The 18,034-nt window shown below is 32.1% G+C and overlaps 1 protein-coding gene across 1 annotated transcript in view; it reads left to right on the forward strand.

Moving 5' to 3' along the window:
* DACH1 (dachshund family transcription factor 1) overlaps nt 1-18,034 on the forward strand; it is a 397,854-nt gene that overhangs the window by 342,585 nt on the left and 37,235 nt on the right. Inside the window, exons 7-8 of the mRNA XM_019738175.3 lie at nt 6,354-6,505; nt 15,531-15,678. Coding sequence (XP_019593734.2) covers nt 6,354-6,505; nt 15,531-15,678 — 300 coding nt within the window. The remainder of the gene's footprint in view (nt 1-6,353; nt 6,506-15,530; nt 15,679-18,034) is intronic.

Raw genomic sequence — 18,034 nt, forward strand, 5'->3', positions numbered from 1 at the left:
ATTTCTGGAGTAATTTTAAACCCAGAATTTGAAAAGGGGCTTAAAACTAAATACAGGAAATAAGCTTTAGCTCACGATACCTCTGGATGTTTTATATGAATTGGAGTAGATACATGAAAGTCAAGCAAACAAATTTGAATGTGATATTTGGAATTCCTTATTTTGGGAGAAGAGATTATGAAGAAGAAAATGTTGTGACCATTTTCTGATTTATGATTACATTCTGGGTTTGATTGTTATTCAGCTTTCATATTAGTTTCTATTGCCAAATTAAATTCAGAGTTCCTAGAGTAGGAATGAACCAGGATTGAGGTTATGATTGAGCTCAGTTTAAAAGACTGTGTTATGTATCTGGATATAAGTTTCTAACTGTTTCAAAACATCAATCCTTAAGTTTTTAGGTTATTCATACCTCTACTCCAGTTGAATAATGTGGTTGATGAGTTTACAAAAGCACCAATAAGTTTATCTTTCTATACAATCATGATGAGTGTTTATCAAAATGAAAAAAAAAGCTGTATTTTTATAAAATTCACTTCTGTATAGAAAGTACCATACTCAAAATTTTTGTCAATATTTTTTTCACTTTGGTAGTATAGAAGTACAGTGTTATCACGCAAACTCCCAGACCGCTTATAAATATTAAATATGGAGATTTTACCATTTTACTAATGTTACTATCTATTTCACATCAAGATGAATAAATGTGAATACCCTTGGAATATATGGTTTTATAAAAGTGAGTAATTTTCTATTTGGTTTTATCATATAATAAAAGACATCAGTGACCAATGCACACACACACACAAACACACAAACTTGAAAGAGAATGTATAATTCAAACCAAAGGATTGGTTATAACAAGTGACTTAGCTTTTATTAACAGGAAAGAAAACATTTTAAAGTAAAGGCCCATTATTTTTTAAACAACGTTGTTCCTTAGGATATCCTGCTAAATTGTTATATGTGATAAGATTGAAGGGGAAAAAAAAGCTTGTCTTACAGAGGTATCAATCCTACTGCTAGTCATTTATTGACATGTGATTTATAAAATATGAGTAGAATCATAGAATTAAATGACGATAAGAATGAAATTACATTTTTTATACTTTACTGATTTGGGGTTTCTAAGAATATTTTCTTCTCTTCCATATCTGCTTTCTCTTTATATTGTCTGTTACTCTGATGTTAACTAATTGTATGTTGTTAGAATTGTCATTATATTCATTACATAAATTATTAATATGTTAATTTGTAAATTTTTTTTCTGGTCAAAAGATGAAATAATTAGATTGTAATATGTACTTCTGTTTTCCTTTAGAAAACCACTGTAGTACCTTGTAACTAAATTAAAATGCAATAATACTTTAAAGTTAATAATCACTCTTAGGAGTTTACAAAGAACAAGAACTCTTTGGAGAACTGGCATAACTTCTAGTCCCCCATAGACATGGAGTACTTAGGGAAAAAAGAGTACCCTAACTAAGCAGTTTTCAAAATGCTTACTTTATTCTCAGGGTGATGTACCCTTTGCTGCACCTAATTTGCCATTCCAGGTGTTAAAGGTACCTGTCCTACACATGGTTGAAGTATTTTCTAATTTGATAAAATGAAGAAAGATAATTTAACAATTCTGATAAAATGAAGTTTGTAAACCATAGTAATCAATAACTTGCTCTGCAATTTTGTGTGAATTACTCCCTTTTCAAATATTACCTAGTTATCCATAACTCTTTGGAACTTGTGATTAAGAAGGTACTGACATTTCTGGTTCCACAGTGATGATGCATTATCACTCTCCAGTTAATATTGATGAATTCTTGAATTAAATAATTGTTACAAATTTTTATAAGAAATAATAGAGAATGTGGAATTATAGATTTGAGTTATATACTAAAGATTGTTTTATTTTTAAAATTGAGGAAATTGAAGCCCGAAGCAGTTTTAACATGTCCAAAGTAGCTGAAATTAACTGGACACTAAGTTATTTTTGTAATATATCCCATTGTACTGAAAAACAAAACAAACTGTTATGTACCGTTTTAGTTATCTATAACTGTGTAACAAATTACACCAAAACTTAGTGGCTTAAACCATCAAACATTTAAAACCTCACATTTCCTGGGTGTGACTTAGCTGGATACCTCTGGTTTAAGGTTTCTCATGAGGTTGTATTCATGCTGTCAGCTGGGGCTGCAGCCTCATCTAAAGTCTCAAATGGGCAGGCGGAATCTGTTTTCAAACCAACTGACATAGTTTTCTCCAGGCCTCAGTCCTTTGTCATGTGTACCTCCACAGGGCTGTCTCACGACTTGACAGCTGGCTTCCATCAGGGCAAGAAATACAAGTGAAAGAGAGCAAAACAGATATGGAAACTACAGACGTTTTATAACTGCATCTTAGAAGTGACATCCCATCACATTAGTTTTATTGTGTTTGTTCAGTCTAACTGAAACTAAGGGGAAAGTTCTAGATACAATGTGAATTAAGAGTAGGGAGGAATTACCAGAGACCCTCTTAGGGGCTACTACGTGCCAAGAGAAAATATGCCACAAGTACTTGTCAAGTAAATGAAAAGATTTGTTATTTAACTCTTTACACTAAAATATCTCACAGATAATGAAATTGAAATGTGGACTCTTGATTAAATAATTATTCTATGTATGTGATTCTTGCTGATTTTATACTGTGGTAATGGAAGAATGTGTTCTTATGAAATATGCAGTGAAGTCTTAAGGATTAAAAGGTGAAGATGGTTCAAACATATGTACATACACATACTGTGTACATTCTGTGTGTGACAGAGATCACTGAAAAGCAAAAGCGGCAAAGAGTAAACAATTGCTGAATTTGGGTAAGGAGTTGAAGTAGTTTACTAGGGCTGGTGTAACAGAAGATCATAACCTTGGTGGCTTAAAGCAGCAGAAATGTTTTTCTCATATTTCTGGAGACCAGGAGTCTAAAATCAAGGTGTCAGCAGGGACAAGCTCCCTCAAAGGGGCTGGCAGCTGTCAGCACTCCTTGGCTCTGGATGCAAAATTCTCATCTCTGTCTCCTTTCTCTTTGCCTCCTCCTCATCTCTATGGGTCTCTCTCAGGTCTCCCTCTGACTTGCTCTTTAAAAACACTCCCCATTTGATTTAAGGTGCATCCTCACCCAGGATACTCTCCTCCTCTCAAGATCCTTAACTTAGTTACATCTGTGAAAACCCTTTTTTCCAAATAATTAATGTTACTAGGTTCCAGGGATTAGACATGGACATATATTTGGGGGGTCTACAATTCAACCCCCTATAAGGGTATAAAGGAATTCTTTGTATGATTCCTACAACTTTTCCATAAGTTTAAAATTATTTAGAAGTAAAATATTAAATAATGAAAACAACAAGATTATGTTGTCAAATACTATAATTAAAGATCATAGCATTTGACAAACCCACTTTCTTTTTAAGGTAAACCTTGAAAATATGTACAAATATATCAAATTGGAATATGGTGTTTTGTGAATTTGTGCTTCATCATCATTTACTGTTTGAAGTTAGTAGAGATTACGTGATGTCAAAACTTTCTTCAGTGTTGTCTTGTCTCTCAAACTTTGGCTTTAATCATCTGAGAACGTTTAGGATTTCAAAGGTCACATTTATTTCAAAAGGAAGAACTATGTTCCCAATTTTACTATCTTTGTAGGAAGACTAAATAAGGTTTTCTATGATGTTAATTGCCACAGGATGATAACTTTTTCTCAGGTAGTAAGGTCGTGAAGATCCCCCAAACATTCTTTTTTGTTTGTTTGATGTTTGATTAGTTTGTTTTCTTTTTAAATATGTATATTGATCTTAAGACTCACCCTTTTAAAAATTCCTTAAGCCGTCATTCTTCCTAAATTTGATTGTTATTTATTTATTGAGTTAAAATGATCTCATGTAGTATCTCCATCATGAAAAATGATAAATGCATGCATCCAATCAAGTAAATCTATACCAAATGATAATATATTCACATACAGCTGAAACCATGAGGACCAAGAAGTGCATTCCATTGAAGCTACTACAGAAAAAATGGCACATGTACATGCAAACACACACACATGCACAAACACAATTCACATATACATGGAGCAATTTTAATCCCATATTTGAAAAAAGAGATTAAGGATGGAAGACAAAATGTTTTACTAACTACAATTAGCTACTTAACTGCCATAGGTCACTCTAATCTAGCAATGTTTCTTGAAGCTTGTCGATTTTGGTTTTTTTCAGTCTTCTATCCCCAGTGTCCAGCACATTGTTTATGTTACAGAAACATTGGCTAAAAAATGTATATTGAATGATTTCATGAATTAATTCCCATAACAATCAAACATAGTCAAGCATAAATGTATTGAAGCTAAATCAAATAGTCATGGGGATAATGGAACTGCTACTTAAACATGTGTGTATGTGTGTGTCATTGCACACATACATATGATGCTTTATTTCAAGGACAACCTTTAAGAATTGTGGCGTCACAGACTCTAAAGCTGAAAGCAAGCTCAGGTGGTCATCTGGTTCTATGTCTTTCTTCAAGAGACAAGCAATTATTATCCTCATGATCTATTAAGCCACATTTTCTTTAGCATGTGACAGCTAAGGTGATGCTGATCAAAAAATATTGCTCTTTATTCTTAAACAATTTCACATGCACATAGATGTTTAGCAAGTGTCTTTTCAGAGCAATTATGAGAAAACACTAGCAGCCTTAGTCTGGAGGAGTAATTTATGACACAAGGTAAATGGTGTCCAAGATCACCTTGATCACATTAGCCAGGCCGTAGCCCTACCCCTGCTCTGCCGTCTTTCTTTAACCCCATTGACAAGTGCAATGGAAAACAAAATAAGGACACAATGAGTCCTACTTTAGCTGCTTGCTCCATTTCTTCTTCTAGTACCTGCTGCCTCAGATCATCTGTCAGTTACTTAACAGAGGAGGAGCTAGTAGAGAGAAACTGCAGAAGACTGAGTGACTGAGTGAGTGAGTGAGTGTGAGAGGAGTGCCGTAAATAGAAGGCTTTGTGTCCATTACTCTCCTCCCCACCTTTCTTCCCTTTTGGTTCATTAACTAGAAATGTGGAAAGGTGAGGGAGATGAATTTAACTTGTTCTGACATTAGTTAGAGACAGAAAAGTGTGGCAACTTCCATAGTATTTCTGTCCTAGAGAGAGTAATTGGAAAACGTGTTGTGTGTTTAGGTGTTGCAATGAAAAATGTAAGAATGATTGAAGAGAACAGAGGAATCAAATTATAAGCATAAAGGCAAGTGTGCTGAAGTTTTTCTTCACTTGCAAAATTGAGAGATACTATCAGGACTATGCAAATACATTGTTCTGATTAATTTTCCTGAGGTGAAATATGAAAATATTTGTAAAGTTGAGAATTCTGCCATGAATAAAATTTTCTCTGTGGCGTAATAAACTAAAATAAGCCATAACTTGTATCTATTTCAAATGAGAGTGTAAAAATGTTTAAATAATAAAGAACTGGATAAAAAGATTTCACTGTGAGAATAAAAAAATACATATTGGGGCATTACTCTAAATTACTTAAAATGTTGAAGAATATTCAATAAACAAAGTAAGAACTAACTTACCTTAGAGGGTTTCATATTTGTTTTCTTAAATACTGTTATGGAAATTGCATTTTGTTACCCTTTCTCTAGACCCCTTTTTCATGTATATAAAAGGTAGTTTTTCAACATGAAGAAAAGGCATTCAAGGTCAAAAGAATTAGACCTTAGTTTTAATGATATTGAAGAATTCAGTTATAATATAGAAAGAATATATTTGATTTCAGTTTTCTTTTTAAATTGTGCAATGAAAGATTTTAATGGTATATTCTTTTGTAGATTCTTTAAGAATATATTTGAACAAATCATTTCTATAAAGGAAAGGTTAATTGAGAAAGAAACATACTAATATGCAAAGAATTACTCTTATATGAAGCTCTAGAAAGATTCCATTGTCAGTCCAAACAGAACAAACTAAAATGAGATAATTGGGAAGGTGCCCATAAAGTCAGCCTGAATATATTATCACAACTATATTGAGATAATATTTGTTTTAAAAAGATTCTATGGCACTGTAAACTCAGTCTCATTAGAGACTGCATTTAAAAGGCTTATAAAGTTACTCATTAATGTTATCTTGTTGTATCTCCACAGCTTTTTCATTAAAGAAAATTCAGCAGAAAGCATTTTCTCCTGATAGCAGGAACCAATTTGCAATAAATGTTCTGGAAACCACTAGGGAAGCCATTACTGAGGTCTAATAAAAACAGACAAGCGTAACTTGTTCTATATTTTTGTTTCAATCACATACAGATGAGACCCCGCTTTCCACACCAACTGCGAGAGACAGCCTTGACAAACTTTCTCTAACTGGGCATGGACAACCACTTCCTCCAGGTTTTCCATCGCCTTTTCTGTTTCCTGATGGATTGTCTTCCATAGAGACCCTTCTGACTAACATACAGGTAGGCCTCTTTGCAATCTGGAAGAAAGGAACAAAAAGACCCAGCTATAGATTTCCCTCCAATTCATCCTATTCCTATTTAATCCATTCACGAGATTGACTGAACCATGGTATTGAACTTTTTCTAGCAATTTAAGATTTTAAACTTACTACACTAATCTAATTGGTTTAGTAATACTCAAATATGTATATTAAACCTTAGTACAAACTTAGGTGAAAATGACCTCAGCATTTAAAAAATCATTTTGCCTAAATGTTCTCCTTACTGCCGACTAATGGGAAGAATCTAAATGTTTAAGTTTGTCTGATTTACTAAATGACGGCACACCAGTTCTAATAAATATTTAGCTATTTTTAAACTGCTGGCCTTGCAGTGAGGAAATGATATGTTTAGTCATTTAAAATATGTCTAATATAAAAGAATCCAAAAAAATCTCTTCTTTCATAAATAAGTTTGTTTCAGTTAATGGGGTTTCTTCAAAGAATAGACTTCAAAAAGCCATACAAAACTTTCCACGGATTTCCTATGTAGTCCTCAGGATGTATATTTTACGTACAGTACATTATGAATCAAAAATACTTACAGTTAACAATAACATAGAACATGGAGCCAAAATAATAAGAGTGTTTGGGATAAAAGAAGGCATAATTCTCTTGCCCACACATGAAGTGATCATGTGGACCCCAGATGGAGATTTTGCCATCTACTTCTCCATATTTGGGGGAGCTAGTGGTAAGAATGTGCTTGCAAATACTGCACTGGTAATTTTTTTTTTTTTTAATTTTTACTCTAGCACTCCATCCTTAGTAATATTTTACTGTACACATTTCCTACCATATTAAACATTCTCCCAGTAGAAATGTAATTAATTTTATTTACCTCTCCAAGGACATAACAGAAGGCCTTTAATGTGACATATCTTCTCATCTATTAATATGGCATTTTTAATACTAATGTAATTAGAGTCTCCAGCACTGTATTCAACTTTAAGGTTTATATCTCAGTAATTGAAATAAATCATCAATCTAGCCTAAACATAATCAAGGCCAAATAGTTGATTGTATTTTAAATTAAACGTTAAGAATTCTTTTTTTTTTTCTAAATTTGACCCTTGATATAGTTTTCTATCAGGTAGAGTTTTTAATGAATTTCTCTCTTATTAAATTAAATGCTTTCAGAAAATATTCCTTGATATTTCTGAATTTACACTGTGAAAAAAAATGGAACAATTCACTTTTTTTTTTAAGTATACAGCTCCATAGGAAGCAAAGAAAAAGTTAGACATTTGCTTACAATTCTCTATTCAGTTGTATGTATCTTTACTAACTATAAAACCAAGGAAGTGGTACTTTAATTTCATATTCAGCGGAGAAAACATTTCTTGAGTTTCATTAGTATAAAGCCAGCTTGTTCATCTGAGGAGTGGGTTTATACATGGAATCTTGTATTGTGTGTGAATACCACATTTCTAAGGTAAATATTGCACCCACCCACACCAGCCTGGTATTATCCAGATTAGAAATGTTATCTACATCATTTCAAACTATAATTATTAAGAGAGAAAGAGAGAAAAGAAAAATCCAGTTTTACAATATACAGACTTAGACATGATTTTTTTCATTGAAGGTATCTCTAGATTTAATATACTCTTTTTTTCTAACCTTAAACCCGCTTTGATGACATATTTTAGCAAAAGTTGATGATAGGGTTAGTCAAGACAAACTAAATTATTTCTGATTAGAAATCATAGGGCTAAGGGACCAATAGTTAGAACACCTCTAATAAGAACACTTCATTAAAAATAAATTGTTTGTCCACTTCAGTTTTATATGCATGTATATGTGTATATAGATGTAGGTATGATATATATATATGTGTGTATGTATATATATATATATATATATATATATGTGTGTGTGTATATATATATATATATATATATATATATATATATGTGTATGTGTATGCACATATGTGTATATAAGGCAAAATAATGATTAAAAATCTTACTGAGTTCCATGCAGCTATACACACACACACACACACACACACACACACAATACATACATACATACATACATACATACTGGATTTATGGTCAGTAATGGTGTTACATCATTTTATAAAAGGTCATAGATGCTAGTTCGGTATTATTGCCACATTTATTGAGTTATAGTAATATTTGAGGAATGGTATAGAATGTTTAAACAGTCATGACCCTGGCTTATTGGACATACAATATAAATGTGTTTTCTGTCCAAATTCTAATTTGGATAATTACATTCTGCCTACCTCAATTTCCTTGCAATTTCAATTATATGCAGTGAGTTCTCTGCTTCCTATTTCAAAATTGTAACATACTTTCTTTGTGGTAAGTTTAAAGCTCCATATTTCCTTTGGAAGGATTTTATCAGGATAGCAATGAAAAAGAATTGAGTTGAAAATGTTTAATTTTTTGAATCATATAATTCCATGTCTGCAATAAAGGATTTATATGCATATTTGCTATTTTAATTAAACCCAAGTCATTGGGTTATATTTAAATTTAGTGTACATAAAGTCTATTTTTTCTTAGATTTAATGGCCAAAAAAAATCTTTCAAAATAATGTGTTTAAGGAGTAATTGTTCTAATATTCACTAATTTAATTTCATGATATTCTATAATTTAATAATTCTCAATTTTAAAATTTGTAATGGTTACTATAGATGTACCTTCCATGATACATTATACAATTGAAGTTTCATAACCGTTATTTCTTTGCTTTAAAAGAGGACCTGTAGAATGACAGTGTAGACTATATAGTAGAATAGTAGTGTTTTTAAATATACTATATATAGTATAGAAAACACTATATATAAATGTATACATATACATACATGCACACACATATATACGTGTGTGTATATATATTTATACATATATATGTGTGTGTGTGTGTATATATATATATATATATATACAAATGCATTTTGGGCACTAGGTTTTTATTAACTCTTTCTTGAAACTTGAGTGTTTTATAAATAGTTGCTAAAGATACCTACAATAAAGGATAGTAATTTCACTTTAGTGAATGGTATGATACATTCCAGATTTTGCTTTTCAGCATTTTTACAATTTTTATATAAAATTTTATTTTTTGTCCATGTGGACAGTCTTTCATATGGCTTCCTTATTCTAACATATCCATGGAGAACTCCCTGTGAAATTTTAGGTGAGGAAACTAGAAGTTTAATATCAATTTACTAGATGTGATGCCTTCAAACACTTGACTACCTTTGAACACACTCAAAGGAAAATTTTGCCAGCTATTCTTAATCTGAACATTCATGCTATAAATCATAGCTAGGATCTATTTTTATGGAGAATTGGAAAAGAAATACTTTACATTGTTTGTCTCCTTATACAAATTATTTTAAATGACTTATAGATATTAAAATAATAAAGGTAAATAAGTAAAAAGAAACGTAAAATTAGTTAGCATTGAAGATATATGCCACAAGGGGATATTTAATAAGAGTTTGTTTCACTATAGTGTGTCTATATGGAATAATTAAAGAAACATGAAAGACCTCAAAGGGATGTTAAAACCACAATAAATGGCAGTTCCAGATTGATTCACTATGGTCTAATAAATAAATCCAACTATAGTATTTAAGAGTATGTTCTACTCTTGTGTTTGAGGAAAGAAAATGAAAAAGAATGTGTCTTAGTACTAAGACTGAAATACTCTGATCGTGCAGTCTTCATATTTTGATCTCATGGCTAATAATGTTGTATTTTACACATTTTAAAGGAATTAAGTTTTTTTCATTTGCATTATTAATACATCATTTTAATTATAATAAAGTAACACAAAGTAGTTAGAAGGAAACTTTTTAAAAAGATAAAACAAAACACTAGGACGTTGGCTTCAAAATATGATTAGGTTAAGATGAGATACTGTGTTTCCCCAAAAATAAGACCTAGCCAGACAATCAGCTCTAATGAGTCTTTTGGAGCAAAAATTAATATGAGACCCAGTCTTATTTTACTATAAAACTGGGTCTTATATCATATGATATAATATAAGACTGGGTCTTTATAATGTAATATAATATAAAGTAATGTAATATAATTTAATATAATGTAACATAATGTAATATAATATAATGTATAATAATACTAGGTCTTAATTAATTTTTGCTCCAAAAGACTCAGAAGAGCTGATTGTCCGGTTAGGTCTTGTTTTCGGGAAACAGGGTAGCACTTATCTCTTAAAAATGTGGAGTGTACACCATGTTTACTGATTTATATCATATTCTACTAAAACAAAACTTCACTTTTGACATTTTTGATCATGAAATGTCTTGTAGTTTTTCCCACACCAAGATATTCTGCAGCACCAGCTGGGGGCCCACAATTTAACTCAATTCTAAGACTACCTACCTGGAGAATCAGATCCTAAATCAGATCAGGTTAAGGACTCAGTCCCAGAAGACCAACTCCCACCCACACTTCAGATGTCATTTGCAAGTCCAGTTTGTAACCTGTGCTTCTGACCAAACAGCTAGATCAGAGGTTTCTACAACCTGCTCCCTTGGGTTCGATTAATTTACTAGAGCAACTCATAGAACTCAGGAAAACATTTTACATATTAGATTCCCAGCTTATTATAAAAGGATATAATTCAGGAACAGCCAAATGGAAGCGATGTATAAGGGAAAGTATATGGCAAAGGGGGGCATAGCTTCTATTCCCTCTCTGAACTTGCCACCCACCCAACACCTTCACTTGCTGACCAACCCAGAAGCTTTCCAAACCCCATCCTTTTGAGTTTTTATGGAGGTTTCATTACATAGGCATGGTTGTTTAAATCATTCCTCACTGGTGATTAACTCAACCTCTAGCCCCTATGCCCTCCCTGGAAGTCAGAAGGATCGGGCTGAAAGTTCCAACTTTCTAATAACAGAGTTGGTTCCCCTGACAACCATCCTCTAGCCATCCTCTAGGATTTTCCAAAAGTCACCTTATTGATATAAACTCAGGTGTAGTTGAAAGGGGTTTATGATAAATAACAAAAACACTCATTTTACCTGTATTGCTCTTATCACATAGGAAATGCCACCCATTGAAAGTTTTCAGTTCCAGGATTCAGATGAATACCATATATATATTTCTTATTGTAAATCACAATATCACTATTAGTCCCTATGATAATTATATACAATATTACATGAATCTTCTTCATAACCCTGCACAGTGGATTTTGTTGTTATCCCCATTTTATGGGTGAGAAAATGAAACCAGATAAGCCATTTGATCAAAGTCACACAGTGGAGGTGATGTCTGGATTTAAACATAGGTAGGCTAAGGCTAGTTGTAAAGCCCATGTTGCCATATTGCCATAGAGATCATATGAATCGCAAGATGGATTTACACCCAGAAGTGCTTTTGATAGTCTGTCATTCATCCACTTTGGAGAACAGTAACCAAAACATTAAACCAAGTCTCATTTTTGTTTTATTAGAAAAGCTTTTGAGAAAAGTACATCAGTTGATGCTGTTGTACATAATTTTTCAGTCTACAAAAGTTCCTGATTTCAAGGGACACTAGTCCTTCATATGCCTGAAAGAAATTTTAAAATAAAGGTTAAATAAAGTGGTAGAGTTCTGATCTAGCCTTAGTGAACTTAATGGTTTTGGGTCTTGGACAAGTCACTTGATCCTCCTGGATCTTGGTTTTCTCATCTTTAAAAGGTTTTAGTTAGAATGGTTGATCGTTAAAATTCCCTTTAACCAAGGTATTTAGTTTCATTAGAAGCAATACATTACTGAGCACAAATTTTGTCACATGGGTTTCAATGACACTCAAGGAACTTTACGTATCATCTAATTCTGAAATAAATTTGCCTAAAATACAAACATAGACCAGGTAAGCTTTTCCTCTATGTTCTAATTAGCATATTAAGCAATGTTTCTTTCATACAATATTACTTTAAGTCTCATATACAAACAGAAATTTGTACTTTCTAGACTATAGAAATAGTTGAAACATTGCTAGGTCAATTACAGTGTCCTTTTTAAAAGAACTATATAAATATGAATATATATATGTATATTCATTCTCTGAAAAATTATGAAAATAACTTAATTTACAAGGAAGATAATTTTAGAAAACAACAACAAAATATTTGTGCATTCTTGCAACTATTACGCCTTACTTCTGGAAAAGAAATCTGAGGTCACACAACCATTATCTCTTGTAATCACTGTGTCGTAGAGTAAGCTTAAAATGCGCTTCTTTGGAATTGTTATTGTCCAACTTCAACATCATGAGAACTGACCTCGCCTTGGAGAAAATTTCATGTTTTAAATCTTGTGTCTTTTGCTATACCTCACATGGTCATCATAGAATTTTGCTGGGTACAACATGTCCATGTGAGACCCAGTATTTAGCGTTACCTTTTGCACATGATCTACCTGGAAAATTTACAGAAGTTACACAAATCTGAAAGTACTATTACCACGGCTAGTTAAAATGGTGTCCTAATGATTTGTAGATGTTATGAGCACTGCTTGCTTTGCTATTGCTTTTCCCAGCCCCCTGCTGCATTGAAATTTAATCAGTTTTCTGTATTTTTTTGCAGCAGAGCTGTCATGGGCAATAATGTATTTTTGCATATGCATCAGTTTGGCTCTAGTGCAGATTTTTGTTCACACTGGACTCCTACTGATGTGCACTGATTTAAAGTCTATAAATGAAACTTAATTTTATACAGCTTATAAGTAGTCCCTAGAGGGTATTGGATCCTAAAAGCTAATATTTTTCAGATATAATCAGCAGGAATTGGTAATGTATTACCATTAATGACATTAGCAGCAAGTGTAACAAAAGGCAAGAGTAAACATAAATGCTCTTAGCAAACTTCATGCTTTCCAACAAGTATTATTATAAAATAACACACATTAGGGTTGCTGTTTAATGCTATTCAACATGTTTATTCATAATGATTGTTTCATATTTAAAGAACACCAAAATATTATGTTTTGTCAGCCAAGGACAATAATAGTTTAATAGTAATTTATTTTAAACAGCTACTGATAATACAACCAATCAACACATTAAGTGGTGCCAGCATTGGCATCTTGCTAAATAATCTCTAGACATTGCACAGAGTACATCTTTCAAAGATAAGTCAACAAGAGCAATCAGAGCAGAAAATTAGAATTTGGTATCTTAGAATTAAAATACAGCTAAACTAAAGTTTTAATTGGGGTGATTTAAAAGGGCACTTGATGTAATGATCTCTTTCATTTGTTACTAAGTGTTTGTTCCTGATGAAGGAAAAACATACACAGGAATGTGGCTGAATTGAGTGAAGACGGCAGTTTCCTCAGCAGCTATGTTTTATTGTTAAAAACAAAAGAGTAGGGAGGGGCAAACTGCCATGTAGAAATCCTCCAGCTTGTTTTATATCACAAGACTTCATCCAGGGAACTCAGGATCAGGTGTAACAAACGTGACATAGTCTATATGTGCTTGAAAAGAGAATAAAAATGGTTTATAGCAATATTACATTTGTGGGCTCAACGAAGGGCACATCTCTTTTGTGCTCAGAAGTCAAGTTGCAGTTGAAATTTCTGATTCAAAGTGCTTATGTTGTCTCCTCCAAAGGGGGTCACATTCAAGAGTGTATTTACAAATGGCACCAACTTCCATTTCATTTATAATTTCTGTTGAAAATTTCAGCCTCTGATGTTCATGGACCAAGGCAAAATATCTTCTACTTCAAAATAGCATTTTATATTCCTGAGTTGATAAGGATACCAATTTTAGCTCTTATTTTTACTACTAATATTACTGACAATTTTCTAAAGTAGCTTAGGAGAGGGCACATGCAGAATTCTTTGGATATGTTTCACATATTATTCTCATAGTCTCATTTTCAAAAATCTGAGAATACCACTAAATTAAAAAAATATACAGCACATCCAATTGTATATAAAATATGCCATAATCAGTTCTATAAATACATAAAATTTGCTTTTGCCATATACTTTTTAATTATTGTACTGTCCAATAGTCCCCTAGGAGTTATTCTCTATTTATCATAACCCTTTTGAATAACATTTTAAAAACCGTGCACTAAGTTTTGGATCTCTTACATATATTATGTATCTCAAGAAAAATATACCAGAATTATTGTTTTTATTCATCAAATTTTTAAAATTTACTATATGGTAGGTGCTCTCTGAACCCTGGGGACACAGTATAATACCAAATGAGAGAAAATGTCCTGGCCTCAGAAAACGTACGTTTTAGTGTAGGAGACACAACATAAAGTAGTAAGCAAGTACATATATAACACTATTACACAATAATAAATGTTATGAATAATTTTTAGGAGAAAATTACAAGGTGGATTTGCAGGGCTATTCCAAATAGGGTGGTTAAGAGAAGGCCTTTCTTGAATGGTGACTAAGCAAAGGTGAAATGAAATGAGGTCATGAGTCATATGAAAAGTGGGAGGAAAAGCATTTAAGAAGGGAACAAAAAGAGCAATGTCCCTAATGTAGAAACAAATTGGTGCCTTGAGGAATGTAAAGAACCCACTGTGCCCAGTGTGATCTAAGAAGGGCATGGTGACCCCTGAGCTCCAAGAGACAGGTAAGTACTGTCAGCATCACTTGGGGTATCATAAACCGTGTCAGAGAATTACTTGTGGAAAAGTTTCAGTCTAATTTTTAATTCAGTTCTTATTTTTTAGAAATCTTGACGTGTTGCCCTCATTTAGCTTCAGATTGAGATATTCTAATTAGGAACAACTGAACCTGATGCCAAAAATATTTGTCTTCCTAAAATGTTTTAATTAGATTTAGAAATTCTGTGCTTTAAGTTATAGTTCTTGGCCTAGTGAGTTCAAAGTGAATGCACAAGAATGAAAGAATTTGATAAGTGGTTTCTTCTCTGAAAATGCTTTTAAGTAATGAATGAAATGTGCTTTGTACTAAAATATTACAATACCGAATACCTTCTTTGTACAGGGACTCTTGAAAGTTGCCATAGATAATGCCAGAGCCCAAGAAAAACAGGTCCAACTGGAAAAAACAGAGCTGAAGATGGACTTTTTAAGGGAACGAGAACTAAGGGAAACACTTGAGAAGCAGTTGGCTATGGAACAAAAAAATAGAGGTATTTTCAAACTTCCAAATGAATTTAATACTTTATGTAAAATATTTAACATAACAATGCTATGCTTGGTGATTTGCTATGAGACAGTGCTTTTTATTTTTACTTGTAGCTGAAGTTCAGAGCAGGATTTAAATCCTGGGCTCACTGTATTTCTTAATTTCTAAAGTACATGGTTTCTCTTCTGTTTATACCTCAAGATATTGAAATATATCTATTATATCATTCATCACATATGTTTTATTGCTTACAGAGTTTAATAAATTCATAATTTTGAGAAAGAATGAACTCTGATAAGGTGACAGCCATGAAGGAAAATTTTATATTCATTTACAATTGCCCTTTGAAAAACTTAAGCGTTAAAGTCATAAAGCTAAAACAGAAAATACTGATTATTGAAGCAAAGCAGATTTAGTAAGATATTTATCAACTGAAATTGAAGACTGATGAATATCTGAACAAATGGCCCAAGTTGAGTGTTTGTATAATTTTCCTTCTGAATGCCTCATTTTCATGCAGCAAGGTCAAGTACACATTAGAATAGAAACCAATAAGAATTTTTATTAGGGAAAAATAATGAAATTATCAATCTATTAATTGCTTCTTTTAACATATTTTGCAGTGTATGTATAGATGATTTTGAGGGCCATTTATATGTGTGTGTTTATTTTATGTATAGGGTTTAGGAGTATTTTCTTTACAACCAACTTCCCTTTTGCCTCAACTATAAGATTCTTCTAAATGATCTAGAAGGAATGCTCCTTTTCTCTTATGTAATAAGTATTTAATATAAATACTCCACATATTCTCCTTTCATGCGTTTGGCATGGTCTTTTAAAAATTATTGTTTCTGTTTTGCTTTTAAAACTGGCAGAACACAGTAGGTTTTTTTATTAGTTACTATAAAGCTATAGCAAGTGGGCTCCTGGGATGAGGCTGATTTGGGAAGCTGTCACCTCAGGTCTATAGTACAGTTCTGAATAATGTGGTGTCACATAGATTTAGGTACTAAAATCATCAAAACTAGGTAATTGTTGATAACGGGATATGTTCTAACTGAATAATGAAATTTGGTCAAGGAGTTCATGATATTGAACCATCTTCCATGAGTTAGCCATGTCTTGATTTTATTCTCACCTGGAGAAGTTTTGGGTTTTTGTTTGTTTGTTTGTTTGTTTGTTTTAACAAGACTTAAAGTCAGACCCTTGAATTCCTAAAGGAAGCTTTTGGTTACTTGAGAGATCTCCAAAATTTTATTCGTTCAAACCTGTTGGAGGATTTACATTTTGTTTTATTCCCTTAACCACTAGAGGGCAAAACATTTCACAGACCACACCATGAGCCTCTCATTTAATTAATGTGAACAATAAATTACAGGTAATAACTGTCAATAATTATCTATTGTGAATGTATCTATTGAAGCAGTGTATTATCCTGAATAGAGAACATAGCGATCCCATTTGGTTCAATCACACAGGAGGAACCAGTGAGTGGTCAATGGCAGCATGCTGGATATTGAGCTTTAAGTGCCATGAGAGTGTACAATACAAATAAATAATTCAGAAATTACTGTTTCTTTTCAAAAACACTTATAAGTAATCATCTTTGGAAAAGGAAATCATAGGCGAGTGACTTTGTTAACAATAGCATATGATTTTCACAGTATTAAATAAAGTAAACGAGCATTTATTTGAAACCAGTTTTGTTTTACCTATAGGTAAGAGTGTAACTAGAGTACATTTTGATTTAAAAAAACGTTTCTGTTAATATATAGTATTAACAACAATAGACTCAACAAGTTAATGGTCTGCAATTTTAACAATATTGATAATTATAAAATGGGATATGTAGAAATTAGAAATTGAAACAAAAATTCTTTCTTGAACCATATTACCTTATTTTATATTTGGATTAAATACTGTGTTAAATAAAAATGTTGTTCTTCTTTACTCTGTAGAAAGAAATCAAACAGTAAACTGGGAATGATTACTCCTTATGACTAACTCTACCAGAAGGATTTTGTCATACTAATTCTGTCACATTCAAGTCCACAATGTGTATTAGCCATCAAAATCAATATTTCAAAGAAAAACATTTGTATGCTTCCCATATGATGATTGCTTACCATATATATATATATATATATATATATATATATATATATATATATATATATATATATATAGTAAAGGTTAAAACAATTATTGTACTGAAAGTACAGTTAACATACGTTTTATAAAAAACATGTAGTTATTATTTGTTGATTACATATTGTATATGAATATTTAAATTGTCCAGTAGGAAAAAAAAAGTATATCATAATCAACTTTTTGTATGATAATCTACTTTTTAATATAAT

Source organism: Rhinolophus sinicus, chromosome 16 (genome assembly GCF_057876585.1).
Source record: "Rhinolophus sinicus isolate RSI-liver-muscle chromosome 16, RSI-T2T, whole genome shotgun sequence".
NCBI classification, from domain to species: domain Eukaryota; kingdom Metazoa; phylum Chordata; class Mammalia; order Chiroptera; family Rhinolophidae; genus Rhinolophus; species Rhinolophus sinicus.